Below are 21,994 nucleotides of genomic sequence, written 5' to 3' on the forward strand. Positions count from 1 at the left end.
ATAATGTATCGCTTCTCCTCTTTTTAGCATGAAGTCATGAATTTTCAGAGATGAGATTCAGCGTTTCTGCTTTTGCTTATCGGGTTACAAATTTCGAAGCCATCGACATTGCAGAGGCGAGGTTGTTGAGTGTCGCCAATTAAATCCACAGCTTCTTTCAGCTACGCCCGAAACGGGATTGGGCTGACGGCCTGGACACAGTGTAAAGACTTGGCACAATACGGTAATCCCCAGAGATTTTGTGAGCAATCACCTCCTGTTCTCACTTTGTACCACACTGTGTAGCGACCTAGTGCTCCACCCGTCAGATCGCCGGTCCCCGGCAGCTGGCCAGCTGTGCTCCCCGCTGTTCCGCCGCAGCTGGACAACCTCCCGTCCACTCCCTGACCTCCTCGAATGCTCTGACAACTGCCTCGCGCTCAACCACCATCGACGTCTATTTCTGTCACTTGCGTTGTTTCCTTCTTTTTCTTCTGCAGGAGCGATCCTGCCGCATACTTTCTTTGGCATATATCTAATCCCTACTCCGTACTAGCCACGGATTCCATTGTGCCGAACCTCTTTCCCCGCTCCAGGGCCGAGAGTCACTCGTCAACAAACGGCCACAGCAACCCCCCGTTTCTCGATCCCTGCCCGCAATTGCAACTCCCCCCTGAACGTTCGCGATCCGGCACGCACCCCCCGGCGACAACATGCAACTTGACAACCGCCAGTGCCGCCAACTCTCTGTTTTTCGACCGACATATCTTTTCGTATTCTTCCGGTGAGCTGTTCGGCTGCCGTTGCCATTTCGAACCCCGAGACTCGGCCGCCGACTCACCGACTCCACTCGACGCCCGACGAAGCTGCATGCCACGCAGCAGGCACATCATACATACCTACTCCCACACGACGTGCCGCATTATTACTTTTTTCTCATTCTTTATTTCTTTTTTTTTCTCTCTCTCGGTCATTAATTCCCTCGACTCCGCGGTGCCTTTGTTTCGTTCATAGTCCTCGAATTTACCAGTCAACCAACTCCCGAGCATAATTACCTTCGTCTACCGTTTCGGATACTCCGTCGTTCAGGCACTTGACCCGCCGTCCGGAACGTTTTTAAATCTCGCCGAGTGAAAGCCACCCCTCCTTCCTAAACCCCTCATCGGTCACCTCGACCCCTCAATCGGCCGAAAGCATGGTTTCCGACGAGACGTTCGAAATCTGCCTCCCAGTGCTGCGGGACCCGGATATCGACGATGAGGATAAGACGGATAAACTGGAGGAGCTCCTCCGGGAGAAGACGAGCCTGACCGGGCAGGCACTGGAAAATGCAATATTAGACGCACTATGGAGATATCGAGAAGGAGGAGGGAGCGCAACGTCCCCGCCGCCAATACGGCAGACCATCCTGCGACGGCCGTCCCCGGCGTCCTGGCGCGGTTCGGGCACGCCGCTCTCGAGCTCGCCTCGGTTGGGCGTCAGCCCACTTGCCCCGCCGGGGTTCGTGCCAAACCCTTTTAGTCGGACGATATCGTCGACGGCGTCCCCGTTTGGCTCGCCGCGGCCGTCCCCTCGGCTGGCGTTTGCGGCCCCCGTACCGCACAGCCCGAACCTGAATGCGTACCAGTTTGCCCACGACGACACGCCGTCGCAAGAGGTGTTTGGCGAGTACCAGTCGGACAATGTAGACTGGCTCGTGAGCGACGATGCTATTAGTGTGACGTCCTCGGTGGGCGGGTCCAGCGGGCTGAATGTGAGCGCGCCCGAGTTTGTGTCAACGCAGCAGCAGACCGATATGACGCCGTACGACATGCTGCGGTCGATCCTCGGGCAGACCAAGTCGGACGACGAGATCAGCGCGGCGCTTGCGATGCACGGCTACGACCTCGGGGCCACGGTGGCGGCTATAATGGAGACGCAGGTGCAGGATAATCTCGCATTGGCGGCCCAGGCCGAGGAGAACCGCGTGGTGATTGGGAAGGCGATGGGCTCTGACGGGCGCCCTGGTACGCCCGGGGGGGATTCGCAGAGGTCGGGTGTGATTTGCAAGTTCTACCTGTCGACGGGCCAGTGTTTGCGTGCGGACTGCCGGTTCAGTCACGATCTGAGCAACCATATCTGCAAGTGAGTAGTAGGAAGAGGAAGACTGGCAGGCCTAGAAGTCTGGTTGATTTTGCCAACGAAGCATGAGTGTGTATTGACACAGATCTTCACAGGTATTGGGTTGCCGGGAACTGTCTCGCGGGCAGCACCTGCATCTTCTCCCATGACCCATCGCACCTCGTCAACCGGCTGCAGATAGACGGCTCCGACACGCCGCCCATGCAGCACGCCACGGTAAATATTCAGGATTACAGCAACTTCCCAACCCTGCAGCCAGGCTCACCCGAGCAGCTTCTGGCCACAACAGGCAGTTATCCTACGCTAGGGATCACCCCCCCTCCTGGGTTCAAAGCTCAGCATGCCCACCCCGAGCGCTCGCGCTCGCGGCCGGGCAGCCGGCATCAGCAGAAAGATACACCGTCTGCTCCGTCCCCCGATGACGCGGACGCGTTTCCGTCTCTTGGCGCTGCGATAGCAAAGCAGGGCAAGAAGCATCACGGTAAGCGCGGCGGACACGGCCACAGCCACGGGCCTAACAAGGACACCAACTTTGCGGCCCCGCCCAGCACGTTGGCGGACATTGTCAAGATGTCCCCTTCACCGGCGCCGGCTACACCTAGTCGGAGGGTGGCCCGCAACGGCAACTCACCCAATGTGCGCAACGGCGAGAACAGCGCTGCGGCGCAAGCGATCCCGAACCCGAAGCATATCCCATGGCTGGAGACGGGCGACAGGGCCAACAAGGCGTACCTGAAGGCGCGGCAGGAGGCCATCAAGCACGGTGGTCTCCGGAACAAGTTCCTCCAGAGGTGTGTTCTTGGTTTTGCTTGGAGGGGGATTTATTTGTTTTTCACGTAAGCAGGCAAGATAAGATGGCTAATGCAGAACAGTGCCGCGCAAGCATGGAACCGCAACGATGCGCGGGCGGCCAAGGCGCTGAGTCTGCGCGGACAGAGCGAGAACGACCTCATGCGAAAGGCGCACCGCGAAGCCGCGCAGCAACTATACGAAGAGCGCAACAAGGACCGGGCGAACTGCCCGGAGATCTACGTCGACCTGCACGGCCTGCACCCAGAGGAAGCAGTCGAATACCTCGAGGGCATCCTAATGGAGAACGCCATGGAGAGCCGGCCGATCTACGCCATCACGGGCACGGGACACCACAGTAAGAACGGGAAAGACAAGGTCGGCAAGGCAGTGCGCGGGTTCCTGAACGAGTGGCGGTATGCGTACCGCGAGTTTTCGGTTCCTGGCGACCGGAACAGCACGGGCGGGATCTTGGGGGTCGACGCGCGCAGCTGGGACCGGTCGCTGTCGCAGGACGGGAAGACCCTGTCGCGGACGCGGGGGTCGGAGGGGGAGAAGGAGAAGGAGGAGGTGGATATTCTCTCGCAGGGGGTGGAGATTGGCGAGGGGAAGGTCAAGTTGCTTGTGAGGGACACGTCGGGGGCCACGACCAAGGAGCCGCCCAAGGGGCCGTCTGGGGGCCGGGGGAGGTGATGGCCTTCTTGCCTTGCCTTGCCTTACACAGCGTTAGGTGGTGGTGGATAGTAGCGTTGAGTGGGTTGCCTTGTTTGGGCAAGCCCAAATTCCGTAGTCGTTTGACACCACCCTCCTCTGCCGAAGAAGTAAAAGATGATATATATTTCGACATTGCTTCGTTTGGTGATTCCATGGGAGTCGTGTTACTTATTCTAGCCCTCGCAATGTCCTACATGCAAACTAACTATGCATGCAAAGTAGATCACATGCCAGGGACAAGACAGCAGGGTGAGTTATCAACTTATCAGGAGAACGGAATAAATGTGGACCGTTGGAATTGGGCTCCTTATCCATACACAAACAACAACCTGGAATGACGTTTCGGGGAGTTTGGAGAATTGGATTGCAGCGCTGATCTTTTGCACGCTTTGTAATTAAACGTGAAATTGGGTACCATCGTAGATTCATTACGGTACTAAATAGCATTAATTACCCATTTGAGCTCACACTCTAACACTATATGTCTTCGTTCCACGCAACGAACAGCGCTTAACAGTGAGACGCCTCTGCCGCGCTGTGCCTTTAGACCAAATCGGTTGGTTCGAACTATGCCAACGCTCACTCATGCGCTAGGTGTCAGCATCCCGTTTGCTGTACTCCTTGTGTGTAAGCGGCCCAGCATTTCGCTCGGAGCGTAATTGCAGTATCAGTACCAGTACCAATACGGATTCGTTTGCGCTGTGGCGGAGCGTGAAGTCTGGACCCGCTGATCCCTGTCTGAGCTGAAGCGCGTGCAGGCATGGGCTGTCGTAAGTGGGCTGTTTGGGCTGGCTTGGCTTTCTACAGAGTAGGGGATGTTAGCTGGGATCGTCGGCTTCAAATCATCAGCTTACTTTTTTACTTTGCTTTTACTTTTACTTTTGGAGTGTGTTGCTTCCTTTTTTGAGGAGATTCTGTTTGCGACGACACGGATTGAGTACGGAGATACTTGGTGCGATATTGGATAGTACGGGTTCTTTTTTATTTTCTTTTACAGAAGCTTGACGATTCGTCATGCGGTAGCCCGAGTCTCGAGTCCAGAATCCCGAGTTCGCAGTTCGCTGTCTACCATCGCGCCCGGCTCCTCGAAACATCTGCGCCAGCCGCCAGTCGCCCAACCTCGCGCACGATGCCTCGTCCGTCGGGGGACGACCTCCTGAGGTCAACATCCCCCATCTTCACCGCGACCAACCCGGCCATCCCCTCCATCACCGAAACCCGACCATCCACCGACAACTACCCCTACAACCACGACGACTCCTCCTCCAACACCAGCTTCAACACCGCGCCCAACTCGGATAACACCCCATGGACCCCTCGCCCAACACCCCCCGGCGCGCGCCGTCTCTCCTCCCGCCGCAGCACAACCTCCACCAACCCTTATTCCCAATCTAGTAACGGCGGCACGAAACCCTTCCTCCAAACCGCCCTCTCCACCACCACCGCCCTCTGGCGCGCCTACATCCGCTGGTACTCTTCCCTCCCCGTCCCCCACCAACTCCTCGTCTCCCTCGCCGGCCTCACCATCCTAGTCCTCACCATCCTCCTCCTCCTCTACTCCCACACCCTCTTCGCCCACCTCGCCACCGCCGCCTCCACCTGGCGCGACACCACGGGACCCATCTGGGGCTGGATCCCCCTCTGGCTCGCCATCTTCGCGACCGCTTTCCCCCCCCTCATGGGGTACTCCTCGCTCCTAACCCTCGCGGGGTTTGTCTACGGGTTTCCCTGGGCGTGGCCGATGGTGGCGAGCGCGACAGTGGCCGGGTCGTCGGCGGCGTTTGTGGCGAGTCGGGGGTGGTATGGCGGGTATGTGCATCGGTTGGTGGGCGGGGATAGGAGGTTTGTGGCGTTGGGGCAGGTTTTGAGAAGGGATGGACTGGGGGTGTTGGTTATGGTGCGGTTGTGTCCGTTGCCGTATAGTTTGGGGAATGGTTTTTTGGCGACGGTCGGGGGTGGGGGGAATGTGGGGGTTGGGGCTTTTGCTGTTGCTACGGCGGCTGCTACGTAGGTTCTTCTTCTGCCGCTGCTTCTTCTTTCCTTGGTTTATTTACACTCTGGTGGGTGGGACTAACGACGGAGGTGATAGACCCAAACTACTAGTGCACGTCTTCATCGGCTCGCGGCTCGCCCTCCTCGCCGAATCAGGCGACACCATGTCCTGGGGCGACCGACTGATCAACTACGCGAGCATGTTCCTCTTCGGCCTGATCGGCTTCGCCGTCGGGTTTTTCATCTACCGGCGCACCATGGCGCGGGCAGCCGAGCTGGCTGGGGAAGGGGACCCCGATGGGACGCTTTTAGATGGGGGTGAGGATGAGGATGATGATGATCGTGATGTAGAACAGGGAGTGATCAGGGCGAGGCGGAGTGAGGATGATTTGGAGAATGGGAGGATGGTGGATCCGGATGAGTTGGATGCTGCGGCGCTGATGGATGATGATGATATTTCATTGTGGGAGACGGAGGGGGGGTATCATGATGCGTGGGATGATGAGCCGGGGACCGGGATTGGAGGTGGGCGGAAGTAGTATATCTAACAGGCTTCGTTCCCCCCCCTTTTTTTTTTTACTATTTCTTTTTTTTTGGGTTTGTTATAAGAGCCGGTCGGTCGGCTGCGTTGGTTTGCATGGACGGCGTTGGGTTGGAAAGGATTTCCGCGTAGAGCAAGATACGGATAGACAGTTCACGGCGGCAATTTCAATATCAAACATGCTCTTGCAGTTCAAACCATTGCATTCAACTATTGCATTCAGACATTTGCCGTGTGGCTAAAACAAATACCCCCGCCGAGTGGTATATCAATGCTATCCCAACGCCTTGCTCAAACTCAAAAATATCAAACAAAACCGCCCAGTGTCCCCAAAATACAACCAATGTCCCGATAGATACCATCACCGCCCCTGAAACTGCTTCATAAACTCCACCGCCTGCTCCATCGGGTACCCGATAAACACCGGCCCAGAGATATTAAACACCACCTGCGGCCGATCACCCTTATCCTGCGCCGAAGCTGAAGCGGTTGGCACATCTGCGAGGTTAACAAACGTCGGCTGCGCAGTGCTCCAAGGAGGGGGTGATCCGTCCGGCTTGAGTTTGATCTCAGGTGGCTTCGTAGTGCCCTTCTCCGCGTTATGGTCATTATCATTATTCTTATTATCATGGTCAGTCTTGCTGACGACCGGCTTGGCCCCGCCGGGAAACATCTTGGTGTGGTCGAATGGGCACTTTCGAGGGGCCTCTGCGGGCGCCCTCGCTGGTTCCTGTGTGGGCTGAACGAGACCCTGGGCCGATGGTCCGGGTTGCTGACTTCCCGCCTCCAAGGGTACCGAGATCCCCCATGGCCGGCTAGGCGACTCGCCGACTCGCACGTCTCGCATCGGGCGGTCAAATCGACCTTCACGGTCGTCATCTACGTTGGGTGTCTCGCCATCAGGCCCGTCCTGCCCGTCGAGTCCCTCGTTACCGGTGCCAGGCTCAGACCCGACCTCAGGCGAACTCCCAACAACAACAGTATTCGCCCAGTCCTCGACCCGCCGATTCGACGCCCGGTCAGCCTCGCGCTGTTCGGCCTTCGACGGCGGCATCATCGGGCGGTGCAGGTGGCTCAGGTCTTTCACCATGTTCACGAGACTACCATACTTGGCATCGAGTTTCCTGATCTGGTCCTCGTTGCGCTGGTACCGCCGCACGCACACCTCGTGGCTGCGCGGGATCGCGTGCTTGTGGGTTTCCACGTACTGCGCGATCTCCTCGGGTGTGTGCTTGTCGAGGTAGCGGATCGGGCACGAGGGGGGAACGGCTGCCGCGGCGGCAGATGTTTGATCGTTGAGCATCGCGGCGCAGATGGGGTCAGATGGGCGGGTAGTGGGAGTGGGTCGCTGGGTTGGACCGGCCGGGGTGGATGGGCTGGCTGGGTCCTGGGAGACGTCGACCCGCTCAGCTCCTCCGTCGTTGGGAAGGCCGTCGACGTCTTGATTCGGCCGGGCCGAGAAGGGACACGCCAGGTCACCCTTCTTTCCTTCGACGGTAAAGTCCTTCTCCAGGGCGGTCGACACAGACGTCATGATATCCATGTCAGGCGAGGCAGCAGTAGTGGATAGTTCCACTGAGCCTTCTGCCTCTCTACGTCTCTCTTTCTCTCGCTCTTCTTCTTGCTTGGCACTAATGCCCGCTGCGAGCTCCTGGGCGGCCCTGCGACCTTCCCGGATGACTAACGCGAGCTGGAGCTTGTTGTTGCCGGTCTGGCTACGCTTCGGCAAGGGCACGGCCGAGGTAGCGGCAGAGGGCTGGTGCAGGTCCGGAGGGAGTTGGAGGTTGGCTAGGGTTTCGGCGATTTCGGGAGCCGCGGGCACATACTTGTCCGCGAGGTATTGGTACTGTTTGGGTTAGTGCTTGTTTGCCTCGAATGGATTCGCTCTCAAACGGATTTGTAAAGTGAAATGAAATAAAAATCGCCAAATCAGAACGTATGTTGTCTCCATCTGCTGGTCTTGGGACGCAGCTCCAGATCTAGAGCTAAGAAATCATCACGAAGGCGGGTAGGGGACAATTGGAGAGAAGAGGAAGTAAACGGGAACGATAAAAAAACATACCTGCTCGTGGGCATACCGCAGCTTGTGCTCCAGAATGGTCTTGCGATCGACCAGCGACTGGACCTCGTCGGAGAGCGCGACAAAGGACTCGGCCAGCGTCTGGATGAGCTGGATGCCGTTCATGTCACATGAGGGCGCCCGGCATTGGTAAGCAGTACTGTGCTACGCAGGACTACACGTACGATCGTACGAGTAAGACTTGCATGACGAACGGAAGGAGAGAAGGAGCTGCAGGCTTTTCCGGGTTCGGGTTTTGGGGACGCGCAGGGTTCCACTCAGGCACCATGTTCAGCCGTTCCGGCTGGCCTCGCGGGTCCACTGGCTCGATCCTGGCAGGTCCGCTCCACAATTATCGAACGGTTTGGATGCCCCACCTTCCCCAAGTTCCCCAAGCATCACCCCTCTCGAACGACAGCCTTCATAGCTTCAACTTCTCTATTTTCATCTATTTAGACGGCGAAGACGTGTCAATCTAAGGCTACTTTACGGTATGTAAGCTTGTCTTGTAGCATATAATATATTTACACGAGGTTACTTTTCTTTTCTTTTTCTTCCTGAGAATCCATATTATTTATTATCGATATCGTCGTTTTCCGGCCTGAGTCTCATTCAAAGTCATCTTTCCCTCAATTTTCAGACGTGGAATCCGAATGGCCACTATCCAGGCTGCCCGGAGGCTCAGCAGCCGGGCCCATGTACTTCCAGGTAAACGCCACCCTCACACTTAACATTGGTTCCTCCTCGTAAAACTAAAACTCACACCAGGCCAACTCCACATCACGGAACTCTTCTTCGAAGTCCCCCTGAACCACGCCCAGCCCAGCGCGGGCACCATCCGGCTCTTCGGTCGGCGCGTGCGCAAACACGAGCGCCCCATCGTGCCGCTATCGGCCGCCGACCGCGCCAGCAAGGAGGACAAGCTTCCGTATCTAGTCTACCTCGAGGGCGGACCGGGGTTCGGCAACAAGGAACCGCAAAACCATTCGCTCACCCAGGTCGCCCTCCGCCGCGGCTATCAGGTACTCTTCCTCGACTACCGCGGCACGGGGCTCAGCACGCCGATTAGCGCCGACTCGGTGCTGAAGCGGGGCGGGCCGCAGGAGCAAGCTGAGTATCTGAAGCTCTTCCGTGCGAATAGCATCGTGCGTGACTTGGAAGCGGTGCGGTTGTGTCTGACGGCGGAGTTTGGGGAAGACAGCGAGACCGAGGAAGAGAAGGAGGCGAAAAGGGCGTGGTCGTTATTTGGACAGTCGTTTGGCGGGTTCGTCAGCCTAACCTACCTGTCCAAGTACCCGCGCGGGGTGCGGGAGGTGTTTCTCACGGGCGGCCTGGCCCCTATCCGGCGCACGGCTGAGGAGGTGTATACGGCGACGTACAGAAAGCTGGTCGAGCGCAACCAGGCGTACTATAAGAAATACCCCGAGGATGCGGAGCGTGTACGGCGGATCGCAGAATACGTCCAGTACCCGACGGATTTGGGCAACAGCATCTCTCTACCCTCGGGCGGCAGGCTGACAGTGCCGCTGCTTCTTTCTCTTGGCATCGCGTTCGGCACCCACGGCGGGCTGGACAACGTGCACTCGCTAGTCCTGCGGCTCAACACAGACCTCGACCTGTTCAATTACTTCACGCGCGCCTCGCTCGCGCAGTTCGAATCCCGCATCTCGTTCGACACCAACCCGATCTATGCCATCCTGCACGAGCCCATCTACTGCACCCGCCGCAGCGGCGGACCGGCATCCCGCTGGGCGGCCCACCGCGTCGGCACGACAGACGCCAGCCTGCGGCCGTACTTTGGCTGGCTCGAAGACCCCAAGGCGTTTTTGCGGTCGCGGTCTACGAACCCCGCAGAGGACCCGCTGCACTTTGCGGGCGAGATGGTGTTCCCGTTCCACTTTGACGGCAGCGCGGGGCCGGATTTGGCGCGGCTGCGAGATGCCGCGAACGTGCTGGCGGAGACGGCCGAGTGGGACGAGGATCTGTACGACGAGGCACAGCTGGCACGGAACGAGGTGCCCGTGTATGCGGTGAGTTTTATCGACGACATGTTTGTGGACTTTGGACTGGCACGGGAGACGGCGGGCTTGGTGCGCGGGATCAAGGTGCGGGAGACGAATAGGTTGTATCATGATGCGGTGCGGTCGCGGTCGGAGGATGTGTTTGGCATGTTGTTTGCGATGCGGGATGATTGTGTGGACTAGTTTGTCTAGATCTCACGCTAGTCTACCTATCTACCATACGTCCATCCATCATCACTCAACCCTCACAACCCTCGCGACCGCTTTATACGTGGCAACACCACGTTACCGTCCTCCCTCACAAAACACCCTGCCCCCACCTCCTTCAGATCATCCTCGTTTCTCTCCGCCATCTCCCTCAACACCCCCATACAAACCTCCGGATGCGCCATTAACCACCCCTCGACCATCTCCCCGACCCCCCCGGGCCGTCGCCACGGCTGCAAGAACCCCACCCGCGCCAACACCACCTAGAAGGGAGATTGCAGGAGGACGGCTTTGTGGGCCTGTAATTGTCACTCAGTCAGTACCTCAGGGGCTTGTGGGGTAGGGATACGGGAGACGGCATACGTGGAAGGTCTTGCACTCTTGCAGCTTACCAACATGTACCGGTATCAACGGCGAGCTGTAGCGTCTGTTTCCGTCAGTACTCATGTCCCACGAAACCAACAACCGCACACAAGAGACAGACTCAGCCATTAGCCATCGACGCCCGCAGATCCTCCCCCGAACCCAGCTCCTCCTCCTCTTCCTCCTCCTCCTAGATCAACTCCAACTCCTTCTCTGGCTCCGGAGACTCGGGCACCGCGAATCTCGGCGACGCCGACGCCGCCCGTGCCATCTCTCTCAACACATCCCCCGACGTGCGCGGTGTTGTAGGCGTATCCATAGCTGTGGCCGTGTCCGTAGCTATAGCCGTGGCTGTAGTTGCGGCCGCGGCCGTAACCGTAGTGGTATCCGTAGTGGTAGCCGCGGCCATAGCCGCCTCGGGCGCGTTTGACTCGTTAGTTCCCAGGTTCCATGGTTCATACCGGCTGGTAGCAAGATCAGGGAGGCCGAACGCCGGTCGAGCAAAAGACGGTTTGTCCTCTATAGAAGAGTCCCGGAGGCCAGGGACGCGAGGATAGGAAGGCATCGTTTCCGCCGTTTAAACCGGGGTTCTGGATTGTGGAGATCAGATCCAAGGGGGGAAGCTGTGATAATTAAGGAGAGGAAAACTCGAAGTTCGGGTCTAGTCGAGAGAGGTAAAAGGACAGGACAAATGTGGACTTGAATTACTGGCTGACGGGAGATGTAGGTTGGAATAAAAGAACGGATTTGGAAAGACAAAAAGGAAGGACAACAAGAGAGAGAAAGAGGAAAAAAAAGAGAGAGAGAGAGCCTTTTTAAATGACTAACAGATAGACAAACCGGATAAGTGAGGCAAACCTCTCGCAGGCGCGCGGGTGAAGCAAACGAAACTGAGCGAGTCATGTGTGTAAGTGTGGTCAGGTATGGTCAAGCAGGCCCCAGACCTGGCCTCCCTTTCTTCAGCCTTGCTGCTAAGTCACCCTCTTCTCTGTCTCGCTTCACTGTGTTAGCGCCCACAGGACGCGGCCTGGCCTGATTTAAGCAGTGCTGGGTTCAGGGCGGTTGGTTATTGTTGAGTCAGGCTGCTCAGGCTGCGAGACGAGGACAGTTGATTTCAGCGGTTGGGGAAACAAAGTCGGGCAAACCTGACAAACAAGGCTCATGGCTAGGGAAGGTCTGGGAAAGGGGCCTCGAACAGCGGCGCGTAAATCTTTCTCTTTATATTTGTCTTGTCTCTTTCTTTTTTTCTTTTGTCATGGACCCAGTATCAAACCAAGACCGTCCAACCCCCATGCCTATCTACGGCAACGTAGAGTACGTAACTACCTATATGTACATGTCAAATCCATCCTTTGATCGACACAGTGGTCAGGTTTAGTACGTATCCACAAAGCTGGCCGAAAGTTAACGTATTTTCAAAAAGTCCCGTTGCACATCGCATGAGTGATGATGGAACAACAAGCCCAAGGCATGAAAAGACATAACACACGGGATGTATACTAGAAAATGCCCCTAAGCACCGGTCTAGCATATCCATTACCTCTAACCCAAACATCATCCCGCTATCTATGCAAATGCAGCACATAACCCTCCTCTCTCACAAGCATATCTCTCGCTAGAGTCCAGATCCAGGCAACATGCCCGGCAGGCCCTCACTCACTCAACGTCTATCTCGGACGGCACCTCGATTTCTACACCCAACAATCAGCACTGCGTCCGAAACACAGAAAATAACAGCATCCACAAAAAAGGGAGAAATAAGGGGAGAATCGAGAGAGAGACTCACGCCAAAGCCGATTAGCAGCCTCACATATGACCCGTGCCTTAGCCCTCAATTTCTCACGGTATTTCCCCTCATCCTGGGCCGCCAGTCGCACCTTGTTGGGCTGGGCCTGCATCAGCACGGGTAGGAGGTCGTCGGGACCTGCGTTGGCGACGGCGCCGACTGTTTTGAAGCCGTTGTCCCAGAAGATGCGCCTATGCACGTATCAGTCTCATTTTACCTTGTTATATCTTCGACCTTTAGGCTGAGAGGAAAGTCTGCCAGGGGAACTCACGCAGTCCGACTCTTGACAAACGGGATCCTCGCAAGCGCCAACAGATCCGCTTTCGCTCCAGCCTTGAGACGGTCCGAGAAGTGATCCAGCACCGCAGCCATGGCCCTGGTTATCCCGTCAGCAACACAGCCCTCTTCCCCGTTTTCTCTTCCATAAACAGTCTTCAATAAACAGGGTAGAGGGGGTAAATAAGAAAAGAAAAGAAAACAAGACGCACTCCCACCCCATAGTCTGACAAAACTTAATCATCCCCGCCGCAAACCCCTGACACGTCTGCGCCAGCGTCTGCACGGCCCCGCGTGGCACGTCATATTTGTGTGCGACGCGGTGGATGGGCGTCTCGTCGCAGAGGTCGCGCAGCTGCAGCGCGAGGTAGAACCGGTGGTACCGCCGGGCTGTGTCGCGGTCTTCGGGGGTGGTTTCGCGGAGGATGCCGCCGTGGAGCCTGCCCCTCATCAGTTACTGGGTCAAAAAGAAAGAAAAAACGGGGGAAGAAAAGGGAGGGAAGAAAAAAAAAAAAGGGGGGGAGGGGAGAAGTACATCCGCTCAACAGTAACCATACTCAACCCGAGCAACCCCACCACACGAAAGCCGCTCTCGTCTAGCCCCCGCAGCTCGTTCCAAAATACCTTCCAGTTGATTGTCGCGTTGCTGACGTCGAGAGGCGTGAAACAATACAGGACGTGCATTTCGCCGTCCATGACAAACGCCTGCAGCGCCTTTTGCAGCTCGTTGTGGATGAAGATGCCATCGTCGGGGTTTAGCGATGAGGCCACGACGGCCCGGCCAAGCTGGGTTGCTTGGAAGGTGTGATAGTTGTCGTCTTCCTGGCTAAGCCCCGAGTCGACGGTGATGTAGCCCATCCTTTGTAGGTCGGCGAGGCTGGTCTCGACGTGTTCTTGTATTGCGCTTGGGTCGGCTGAGTATGCTAGCATGGTTTTGTTGACGTAGTCGTTGAGGGCGTCGCGGCTGGTGGCTAGGCGGATGGCGATGATTTCTAGCAGGGCTCTACATTTTGTTGTACTTGTTAGAATTACTTTCAACTACCCCGTTAAGATCAGGCACCCACCTCTGGATCTGCCGCTTTTCAGAGATCAAACAACTTGATATCGCCGGCAGGTCGGCGTCCATGAGATCAATCACTGCGTCCAGGTCGCTCGCCTTGCAGCACAGGTACGTCTCGCCCACCTCGTCCTTGCCTTTGCGCCCGGCCCGGCCACGCATTTGTCGGCTAGCCAAACAGTCGATTAGCCTTCTCCAAACAGTATTAATGATCTAGGTGAACATACAGCATAGCAGGCCCGACCAAATCCCGGCCCATGCGCGCGCCGTTGAGAATCACCCGTCGCGCGGGTACTAGACAGTCAGCCTCGTATCTACCTCTCTCAGGGGGAAGATCTTAAACCTACAGTTGATGCCCGCAGCCAGCGAGCACGTCGCCACACAGACCTTGAGTACACCCTGGTCGTACGCATTGGCGATCAACTCGCGTTCCTCTGTCGTCAGTCCGGCCTGGGCAGTCAGTATCACCCTGTGACCAGCACAGCTGGGTATCCAGGAGAACCTACATCTACACCAAGTTAGCTCCCCCCTAAATCAAAACAATAAACAAAGACAGTGAGTAAAAGAAAACCCACGATGAAACCCCACCCCCGCCAGCACCGTCACCCCCAATCTCGGATCCAACCCCGTCGCAACAAGACTCCTCAACTCCCCCAACAAATCCAACCTCCTCTCCCTCGTCTCCTCCTCCAGCTCCGCCCAAGCAGGCAGCACCCGGCTGATCAACAGCGCGTCGGCCTCACACCCGGCCCGGCTGCTCGAAAACACTAGCACGCCGTACCCGGCGCGGACGGTCTCGTTGGCGAGGGCTACGACGGCGTTGCGGAGGGGGTCGTGGAGTTCGGGGTGCGGGGAGGGGTGGATCGTGCGGAGGGGGGATGGGGGTGTTTGGGGCGATGGTGCTAGTTGGGAGGATGGTGGGGGGGCGGTTGTGGAGAGGCTGGTGGTTTGGTGGGCGGCGTAGATCTTGTTGTCGCAGACGAGGTGTTCTTGGATGGGGACGGGGCGGTAGTGGGTTTCGTAGGAGTGGCCTTGGAGCCATTGCCGGAGGAGGTCGATGTTCTAGTCGGTTAGCATGTTCTGTTTGCATGAAAAAAAAAGAGGAAAAACGAAAGAAAAGAAAAAGAAAAAGAAAAAGAAAAAGAAAAAAAAAAGAAAAAAAAAGAAAAAAAAATAGGGGTACACACCTTCAGCGTGGCACTCATGCCCACAATCTGAACCGGCTGCTCAAGACACAACAGCTTGGTCGCCAACAGCTCCAGTAGATACCCCCGATGCCCGTCATCAATCATATGGCACTCGTCCAAAACGACCGACCGCAGTTGCGAGATCGAACAGTCCGCAATGGCCGTGTTGATGAGCGAGTTTGCCTATACTGTCTGTCAGCCTTCTTCCTTCACCCTGATCACCACCTCACCACCTCTCTGTTATCAAGTATACTAGGAGTAAACATACCTTCTCAATAGTACAAACAGCAATATCAAAATCCGCCCACGTCGCACGCACCTTACTCCCCCCAAAAAACCCCACCACCCTCACCACATCTCGATCCGCCCTCGCTGCCCACGGCCCTAGTTCCCCCCTTTTATTACTCTCCCCATCCTCCCCAGAATCTCCATCCTGCCCATCCCCATTCTTCACAACCCCCTCAACAACCCTCCTCAGCCACCCCACCTTCTCCTGCACCAAAGCCACATACGGCAAAACCAACACCGCCTTCCCCCCTTCTTTCCCCCCTTCCATACCCCCTCCCCCTTCTGTGCCGTTCCCCAAAACCCTCTTCAACATCAAAATATCCGCCACAAGCGACTTCCCACCCCCCGTCGGCGCACTATACACCAAATTCGTCTCGCCCGCTAGTAACCCCGGGCCATGGAGGAGACATTGTTTCTGCCAGGGGTAGATGGAGCGGATGCCGAGGTTGGCTAGGTTGGTGGTGAGTTTGCGGGGGAGGGCGTAGATGGGGTGGGTGAGGGTTAGGAGGGGGTCTTGGATGGGCGTGGGGGTGGAGGGGTGGGTGTGGCGTTGGGTGTATTCTGTTGGGTGAAGAGTTGTGGTGAGGGGGTTGGTGGAAGGGGTGGAAGAGGTGGTGATGCGGCTGGCGGTGATGCGGCTGGCGGTGAGGGGTGGGGGGTCGTTGGGGTTGGTGGTGAAGGTTCGGGTTGTTGGTTTGGTGAAGCCGGGGCGGAAATGGGAGGGTAGTGGTGGTTGGGGGGGAGGTCGTGAGGGTTGTTGTTGTTGTTGTTGTTGTTGTTGTGGTTGTTGTCCGTTTTGGGACGTATCGTCGTATGCCCGCTTTTGACCGGCGATGGTGGTAGTAGAGTAGATCTGGTGAGACTGCTTAGCCGTTTGGAGCGATGTGGTGTGCCAAACGCCGAGCTTGGCTTTGTCTGTCATGATGTCCTTTTTGAGTTTATTTACCCAGAATGATCGTGGTGTTGTTGTTGATCAACCTAAACTCCGTCGGGTTTATATCAAAATCGGGCCCGTTGTGTTGCCAAGCAAACCCACCAAACAAAAGCTCAAAAAAGGGCGTGCAACCCAAAAGAACAGCAAAAAAGTTTGGGGTTATGCCGTGATTTTCTTCCGTCCCAAGCGGAAGGATCCAATCAATTCACCCAACCCAAAACGCTGCCCATTGTTGCTGTTTTGCTCTACTCCGCAACGCAGTGAAGTGCTGCGTTGTTCAACGCCTAGCTGCCTTCTCAATCGGGACGTCGCTACGTCGCGTCCAGCCCGCAACAGGTAAGCATTCAAATTCCCGGCCGTTTGGGAAAAAAGGCAACAAGGGTCACAAACACAGAAAAAGCCAAGCCAAGAAAAATCGATGGTTCCCGTCCCGGCCGGGTGCCCGTACACTACAAGGGCCCCACTCAAAAAACAAAAGAAGGTCCCTGGAGACTTCAGTCAGCCTCTCATTTCCGAGGTATTTGGCTCAGTGTCGCCCCGCTTTTCTTGTACCCAGCACTTCCACGTTCTCGCCGGTCTGTTTCTTGTCTTGTCTGGGCACCTCTGTCTTGTCCGCTTGCCTGCCGAGCCTGCCTGGTGCCTGGCTGGCTTCGGCCAACCTGGAACTGTTGGCTGTCACTGTCAGAAATGGACGACCGACTCCGCGACCTGAAGCTTCTTTCGAGCGCCTTGCACTCGAGTTATTGTCTGCTGACCCCCCTCTCCCATCCAGCCCAGCCCCATCCGATTTGACCGGTGAAAAGCGCGCGTATTTCAGCCTCGGGGGCAAATTAAGCGCTGATTTACCTTCCGACTCACGTTACGAAGTTACGACAGAAGAAGTCTCGTCTCAGCAGCGATGCAGAGCAGTGGCGGCTGCCAGACCTCAGACCCAAGCTCCAGTGGGGCCTGGGGGATCAAAAGCCAGCCAGTCGATCTGAAACACAGCGGACGGGATGCCGTTGATCGCCCGCTGGGGAGCTTGAGGGGGGGATCTTGAGGGGGGGAGAGTGGCGAGGAAATTGAATTGCATATCCGGCAGCTTCGAGGCTATTGAGGCTTCATCATCAAACACGTTCCAGACCAGACTTGACGAACTACAGGTAGCCCTCCACGGATATGCCTCCCAGCTCCTTCTAGCCCCGCGTCCAAACCCCCCCAAAGTGCGATGTGGGTGAGTGAGGCGCTTGACAAGAACACAGCCGAGAAAGCGTCCCTGACCTGATGTGCGACTTGCCTTGCTTGCAGGACAAGTCCCTGCAGCTGCTCCACCTGGCATGTCCGGCCCCAGCCGGCCCGGGCACTTGTCAAAGTTACCACGGGCGGGCTCCCTCAAAACGGCGGACGAACCCCCGAGGATATTTCGTAACTTTACTTATTTCATCCATTTACATAGGAAGACGATACCCGCCCATTATTTTTGTGAGAGCGATCTTTTTCTCATGAGAAGGATATATGCGCATCTCTTTTACCTTACACGATGTAGTCCTCTACCCCCTGCTCGGTTCAGCTCTCGCCCGTTGATGACGAGTAACGGTCGGATGTAAGATACAGACCATACAAACAAGCATTCCGACGAAATATCCCCCCCCAGGCGCCAGCCAATTTTAACCCACCTCTGTCTGCTGCCAATAAGAACCTCAACTTACTCCGCTCCTTTTGTTTCCTCGCAGTGCGACCCCCCAACAACTTTGAGAGTTTGCACATGGGGTTAGTTTACACTATTTCGGCGGGAATCTCGTGAGGCCAAAATGTCATTTACGGGTACGAATCCTCTCCACCCATCGAAATGGTGCACTAGAAAGTCCCCCAGGCTCCGCTTCCCATGCTGCCCGTTTCGTTTGCACGTCCCATGACGAAATGCGGTCGGTCGGTCACTGTGCCTGGGTGAGCTCCAGCGAGCTGGGGGGTCTGCGGCCGTACCGAGTCGTCGTTCAAAAAGGAGAGGGGGGCCTTTCTTTGCCTGTGGTGTTTCGTCTCGGCCATACCAGACATTGGATTTCACTTTGCCTCTTCCACTCGGCTTTCCGATCCAACAAAAATGTCCGCCCCGTGTTCCGGCGCAACCGGAGTTATCAAGCGTGTGGCGAAAGAGCGAAAATACTCGGTGGTAGGTACCTTGGCCTGTAGAGAGAGGGGGGAGAGCGCATTGAAGGCGTCGCTCAACCGCCGCCCGCTCCGGCCGCAGTCGCCCGGTTACATCCATCTAGGCGCAAACGTGTTCCGTGCATGCCGAAACGGCACACAACAGCCAGCGTCGCTTTTTTCATCCCGCGCGGCCTAGCCGCTCATTCACGAGGTGAACGGAGGCTATTTTTGTTTCCTCCCTTCCTCCTGTTACAAAACGGTGAGTGCTGCCCTCCACATCGTGAGGATCGAAAAGTTGGGGGTTTCATTTACCATGGCGTCTGAACCCTTCCTAGCGAGTTCGAGAATACCCTCAATGTCAGATTTTTTCGGCGACGCAAACCCTTCATGATGCCGTCACTATCGTAGGCATGAGACGTGAGATACCGAGCCTCCGAACATCTTTCGATCATGCCATGACCCTACCTCCTTACCCTGAGAACAGATGCCATTAGCAAGTGGGGATGAGGTCTGTTAGGCCCGTACAGTGCGAGAGAACTCATATCGCACCGTGATTTATCGAGAGATGCCAGGCCGCCTTTTCCTCGCCGGGGGCCCTGCCGTTTTGCTCACGTCATTGGCTCGGGACGTCCTCATCCAACTGCACCTCAAGGCTTCAGGAAAGAGGATGCGAGTTAAAACACACTACCCCTCGCCCCAATTCCGTCGCCGCCATCACGCAGCAGGACATGCTCTCGCTCCCTACGATGTGGCAGAAAATGACACGGACTGTGTACATCACGGGAAACCACTCATCTTTCACGGAACCAGGTCGTCTACCGTTGACGTCGCCGGTCTTCTGCGAACTGACCACATGATGGGAAAGCCTTGCTCGTCTAGGGGGGAAATGATCGAGAAGCAAATGTTGGCCGGGGGTTTGTCGGAAGTTTTGTGTTCCCGCCGCATCGAAGGGTCTTTAACGGACATCGGGACATAGGAGTTAACGTTCTTGCACTCGTGCCGCTCTCGCTATTCCAGCGCGATGAACGACTCATGTTGGGGGTTGCTACTTTGGGCCAAAATGTTGTCGCGACCGGCCCCCCGTAGGAGGGGATGATTATTACAATCAATCCCGGAATTGTCACAACCACGAGGAAGTTGTGGTTGATGCCATTTCCTTTCGTCAACCCCAGACAGCCGACTCCCCATGTTCTGGGACAGTCGCCGGGGTGTTGTCCGCCATTTTCCCCCTTGGGGGGTCACAGACCCGGGCAATGTGGGTTGTGCCAAGCCGTCGGCGACAATGTCCAACCCAGCCGCTCTCGACGCGCCTGCCGATCCCAAGGGTGCCAATTATTCGATTTTGCAAAGGTGACAAGCGCTGCGAGAAGCTTGTCATGAGAGAGGACGCGGTTTGTTGGCCTCCCCTGAGTGCGGTTTGTGGTTGGCGCCTCCAGCCCTACCGACCTCAACGGCGAGAATCCTAGAGGAGGTGAGGTAAGATGTCGATGTCGGCCGGGAGGGTGTGTGTGGGGCAAGGGGGGCCGCGGCGGTGCCACGATGCGTCGTGCGGGCTTCGGCAAACTCCCACGTCCTGGGGCTGGCCAACTTTCCTTGCTTGGTGCAGAAATCGGAGCACCAGCAGCGCCTTTCTCGTCCCATCATTTATTCATCGTTTCGCATGGGAACCTAGTAGGGCACAGTGCGGCAGCGACATGGGATGCCCTGAGGCGCCGGGGCTGGGTTATTGATGGGTACCGTTCAACCGGCGCAGTCGATGGCCGTTGACCGTTGGCCCTTGACCGCTTGCACCGGCCGGGCATACTGTGGGAGACAAAGGAACTGTCGTTTCGACCGACAGGAGTCAGCTGCACCGAATGCATCGGTCAAGGCTTAGATGGGGAGGGGAAAGGACATGAAAAAAAGACGACTTTCTTTGCCGAACCAAACGGGTCTTGACGCATGTTGTGGGTGCGCGAGCACGGGATGCCGGGGACAATCCCTGTTTGAGCAGCGTGGAACCTTACCCTGTTGGAGATCGCTGGGCGACGGCGTTCCTCGACCGCGAAGATTCTGATGGTCGGCTGCCGGCGTGAATTGAATTGATGGAGGGAATCATTTTCAAGCTTGAGCTGGCCGATGAAAGAAAGGAGTATCGCGGTGCCTTTTTTTCACTTTTGCTCACATTGGGGAATCCAGGCCAGGGCCGTGCTGGGAGTTGCGGAGATACCGAAAGGGAGCTTGCGAATAGAATCATCATCTTCTGCACCTTGTCAGACGTGAGATATCGGGCGAATATATCGCTCAGGCGACCACGAAAATGGCCCCTCAAAGCCCATGCGTCGTTGTCGACCCATACCATTTAGGAGCTCGACTAGAGGAGGAGAAAACACACTTTTGCTGTTCAATAAGTCGGCTGGTTTTGTATGCTAGGTATTTTGGTAGTTGCACGTTTCTCTCCACATTGCACGGCTCCTTCCCCACACCCATGCCCTTTCGTGCTTCCCGCTCCTTCCCTGAGAACTGCTCTTGCCATAGCGTCGGATGCCTGGGAAGTTTTTTCTTCATTATCGACAAGGTATTTCACGTGTCGCGTTTCACACTTTACCCACCACGCGCCGTCACGACCGACTGCAGGTGGGTTCCTGATATCTATTAAACATGGAGTATTAAACATGGGGATTGATAGACGACGACGGGGAGAGCTGTGATGGTGCATAGTATTGGACGAGCCTTGAGGCTAGCGTCGCGTGAGTGTTGTGCCTGCTAGCAAAAGACACTTGAGCAACAGCGGTGGCAGCGTTTGTGGCTCGGGTGGTTCGCCGACGTTGAAATGGATCTGGGCGATGCGGGAATGCAAATCCCTGCAGTCCGTGGTATCGACGCAGTCCTTCCACTCACATGGCCCCACAGTGCAAGCAACGGCCCACTCGCCCGGAGCGTGCTGTGCTTCGAACCCAGGCTGGATGGAAATGGAAGCATGGGGTCGCCCCCCGGCACACATCCGCAATTCCAAAAGGCGCCGCCTCGTCTTGTGCGCGACAGCCAAAGCAGCCCAGAGAGAGAGGGAAAAGGCCATGGCTAGGCTGGGCGGGCTGAGTGACCCGAAAGAGGAAGATGGAGGACGTGGACGGTAGGTACCGCAACGCGAGATGTACCTCTTTCTTTTTGACTATTTTCCCGTGCTGCTGCCAGGACCTGGCACCAAACCTTAACTTTGCCTTCCTGGCTCATTTTACGTTTTCTTCGCTGGTCCCATTAACGATTTCCCCTTGGCCTTCCATTTCAGCCCGCATATCTCGGGATCTCGCTGGTGCTGCGAGTCTCCAATGCCCTAGTCCACCCATCCTCTTCTATCCATCCACCTTCGCTCGGCCAAATCTCTTTCTTTCTCTCTCTTACCACTCACACACACTTACCTGCACCCCTTACCCACGCTGGTGTTTGTCGGTCTTCATCCGTCACATCCCGACTTTTGGCCCTTGCCATCTCTCACATCCGGGCCGCGCGCTTCTCGTACCGTTTCACTCATCCGGTACACCCATCCACCTTCTAGCCCTTGGACTTCCATCCA

At 56.5% G+C, this 21,994-nt stretch overlaps 5 protein-coding genes across 5 annotated transcripts; 3 read left to right on the forward strand and 2 right to left on the reverse strand.

Annotated features, from left to right (window-relative positions):
• Window positions 1-1,174: 1,174 nt before the first annotated feature.
• Window positions 1,175-3,582, forward strand: C8A04DRAFT_35760 (uncharacterized protein; the record flags this gene model as incomplete). Its single annotated transcript, XM_062783288.1, has 3 exons — window positions 1,175-2,103; window positions 2,196-2,891; window positions 2,973-3,582. 3 exons carry the CDS (start codon window positions 1,175-1,177, stop codon window positions 3,580-3,582), a joined length of 2,235 nt encoding a protein of 744 aa, XP_062638862.1.
• Window positions 3,583-4,732: 1,150 nt separating this feature from the next.
• C8A04DRAFT_35761 (uncharacterized protein) lies at window positions 4,733-6,134 on the forward strand (the record flags this gene model as incomplete). The annotated part of the gene is made up of 2 exons (XM_062783289.1): window positions 4,733-5,610; window positions 5,693-6,134. 2 exons carry the CDS (start codon window positions 4,733-4,735, stop codon window positions 6,132-6,134), a joined length of 1,320 nt encoding a protein of 439 aa, XP_062638863.1.
• A 363-nt stretch (window positions 6,135-6,497) lies between these two features.
• C8A04DRAFT_10568 (uncharacterized protein) lies at window positions 6,498-8,321 on the reverse strand (the record flags this gene model as incomplete). The annotated part of the gene is made up of 3 exons (XM_062776634.1): window positions 6,498-7,046; window positions 7,092-7,982; window positions 8,199-8,321. 3 exons carry the CDS (start codon window positions 8,319-8,321, stop codon window positions 6,498-6,500), a joined length of 1,563 nt encoding a protein of 520 aa, XP_062638864.1.
• Window positions 8,322-8,848: 527 nt separating this feature from the next.
• Window positions 8,849-10,399, forward strand: C8A04DRAFT_26750 (Alpha/Beta hydrolase protein; the record flags this gene model as incomplete). Its single annotated transcript, XM_062780032.1, has 2 exons — window positions 8,849-8,903; window positions 8,964-10,399. The coding sequence occupies 2 exons, from the start codon at window positions 8,849-8,851 to the stop codon at window positions 10,397-10,399; spliced, it is 1,491 nt and encodes a 496-aa protein (XP_062638865.1).
• A 2,043-nt stretch (window positions 10,400-12,442) lies between these two features.
• Window positions 12,443-16,302, reverse strand: C8A04DRAFT_26752 (P-loop containing nucleoside triphosphate hydrolase protein; the record flags this gene model as incomplete). The annotated part of the gene is made up of 11 exons (XM_062780033.1): window positions 12,443-12,477; window positions 12,573-12,763; window positions 12,844-12,948; window positions 13,061-13,288; window positions 13,384-13,851; window positions 13,913-14,074; window positions 14,133-14,199; window positions 14,253-14,355; window positions 14,494-14,967; window positions 15,093-15,275; window positions 15,361-16,302. 11 exons carry the CDS (start codon window positions 16,300-16,302, stop codon window positions 12,443-12,445), a joined length of 2,958 nt encoding a protein of 985 aa, XP_062638866.1.
• Window positions 16,303-21,994: the final 5,692 nt, after the last annotated feature.

Source organism: Dichotomopilus funicola (assembly GCF_033296635.1).
Source record: "Dichotomopilus funicola strain CBS 141.50 unplaced genomic scaffold C8A04scaffold_15, whole genome shotgun sequence".
Taxonomy (NCBI): domain Eukaryota; kingdom Fungi; phylum Ascomycota; class Sordariomycetes; order Sordariales; family Chaetomiaceae; genus Dichotomopilus; species Dichotomopilus funicola.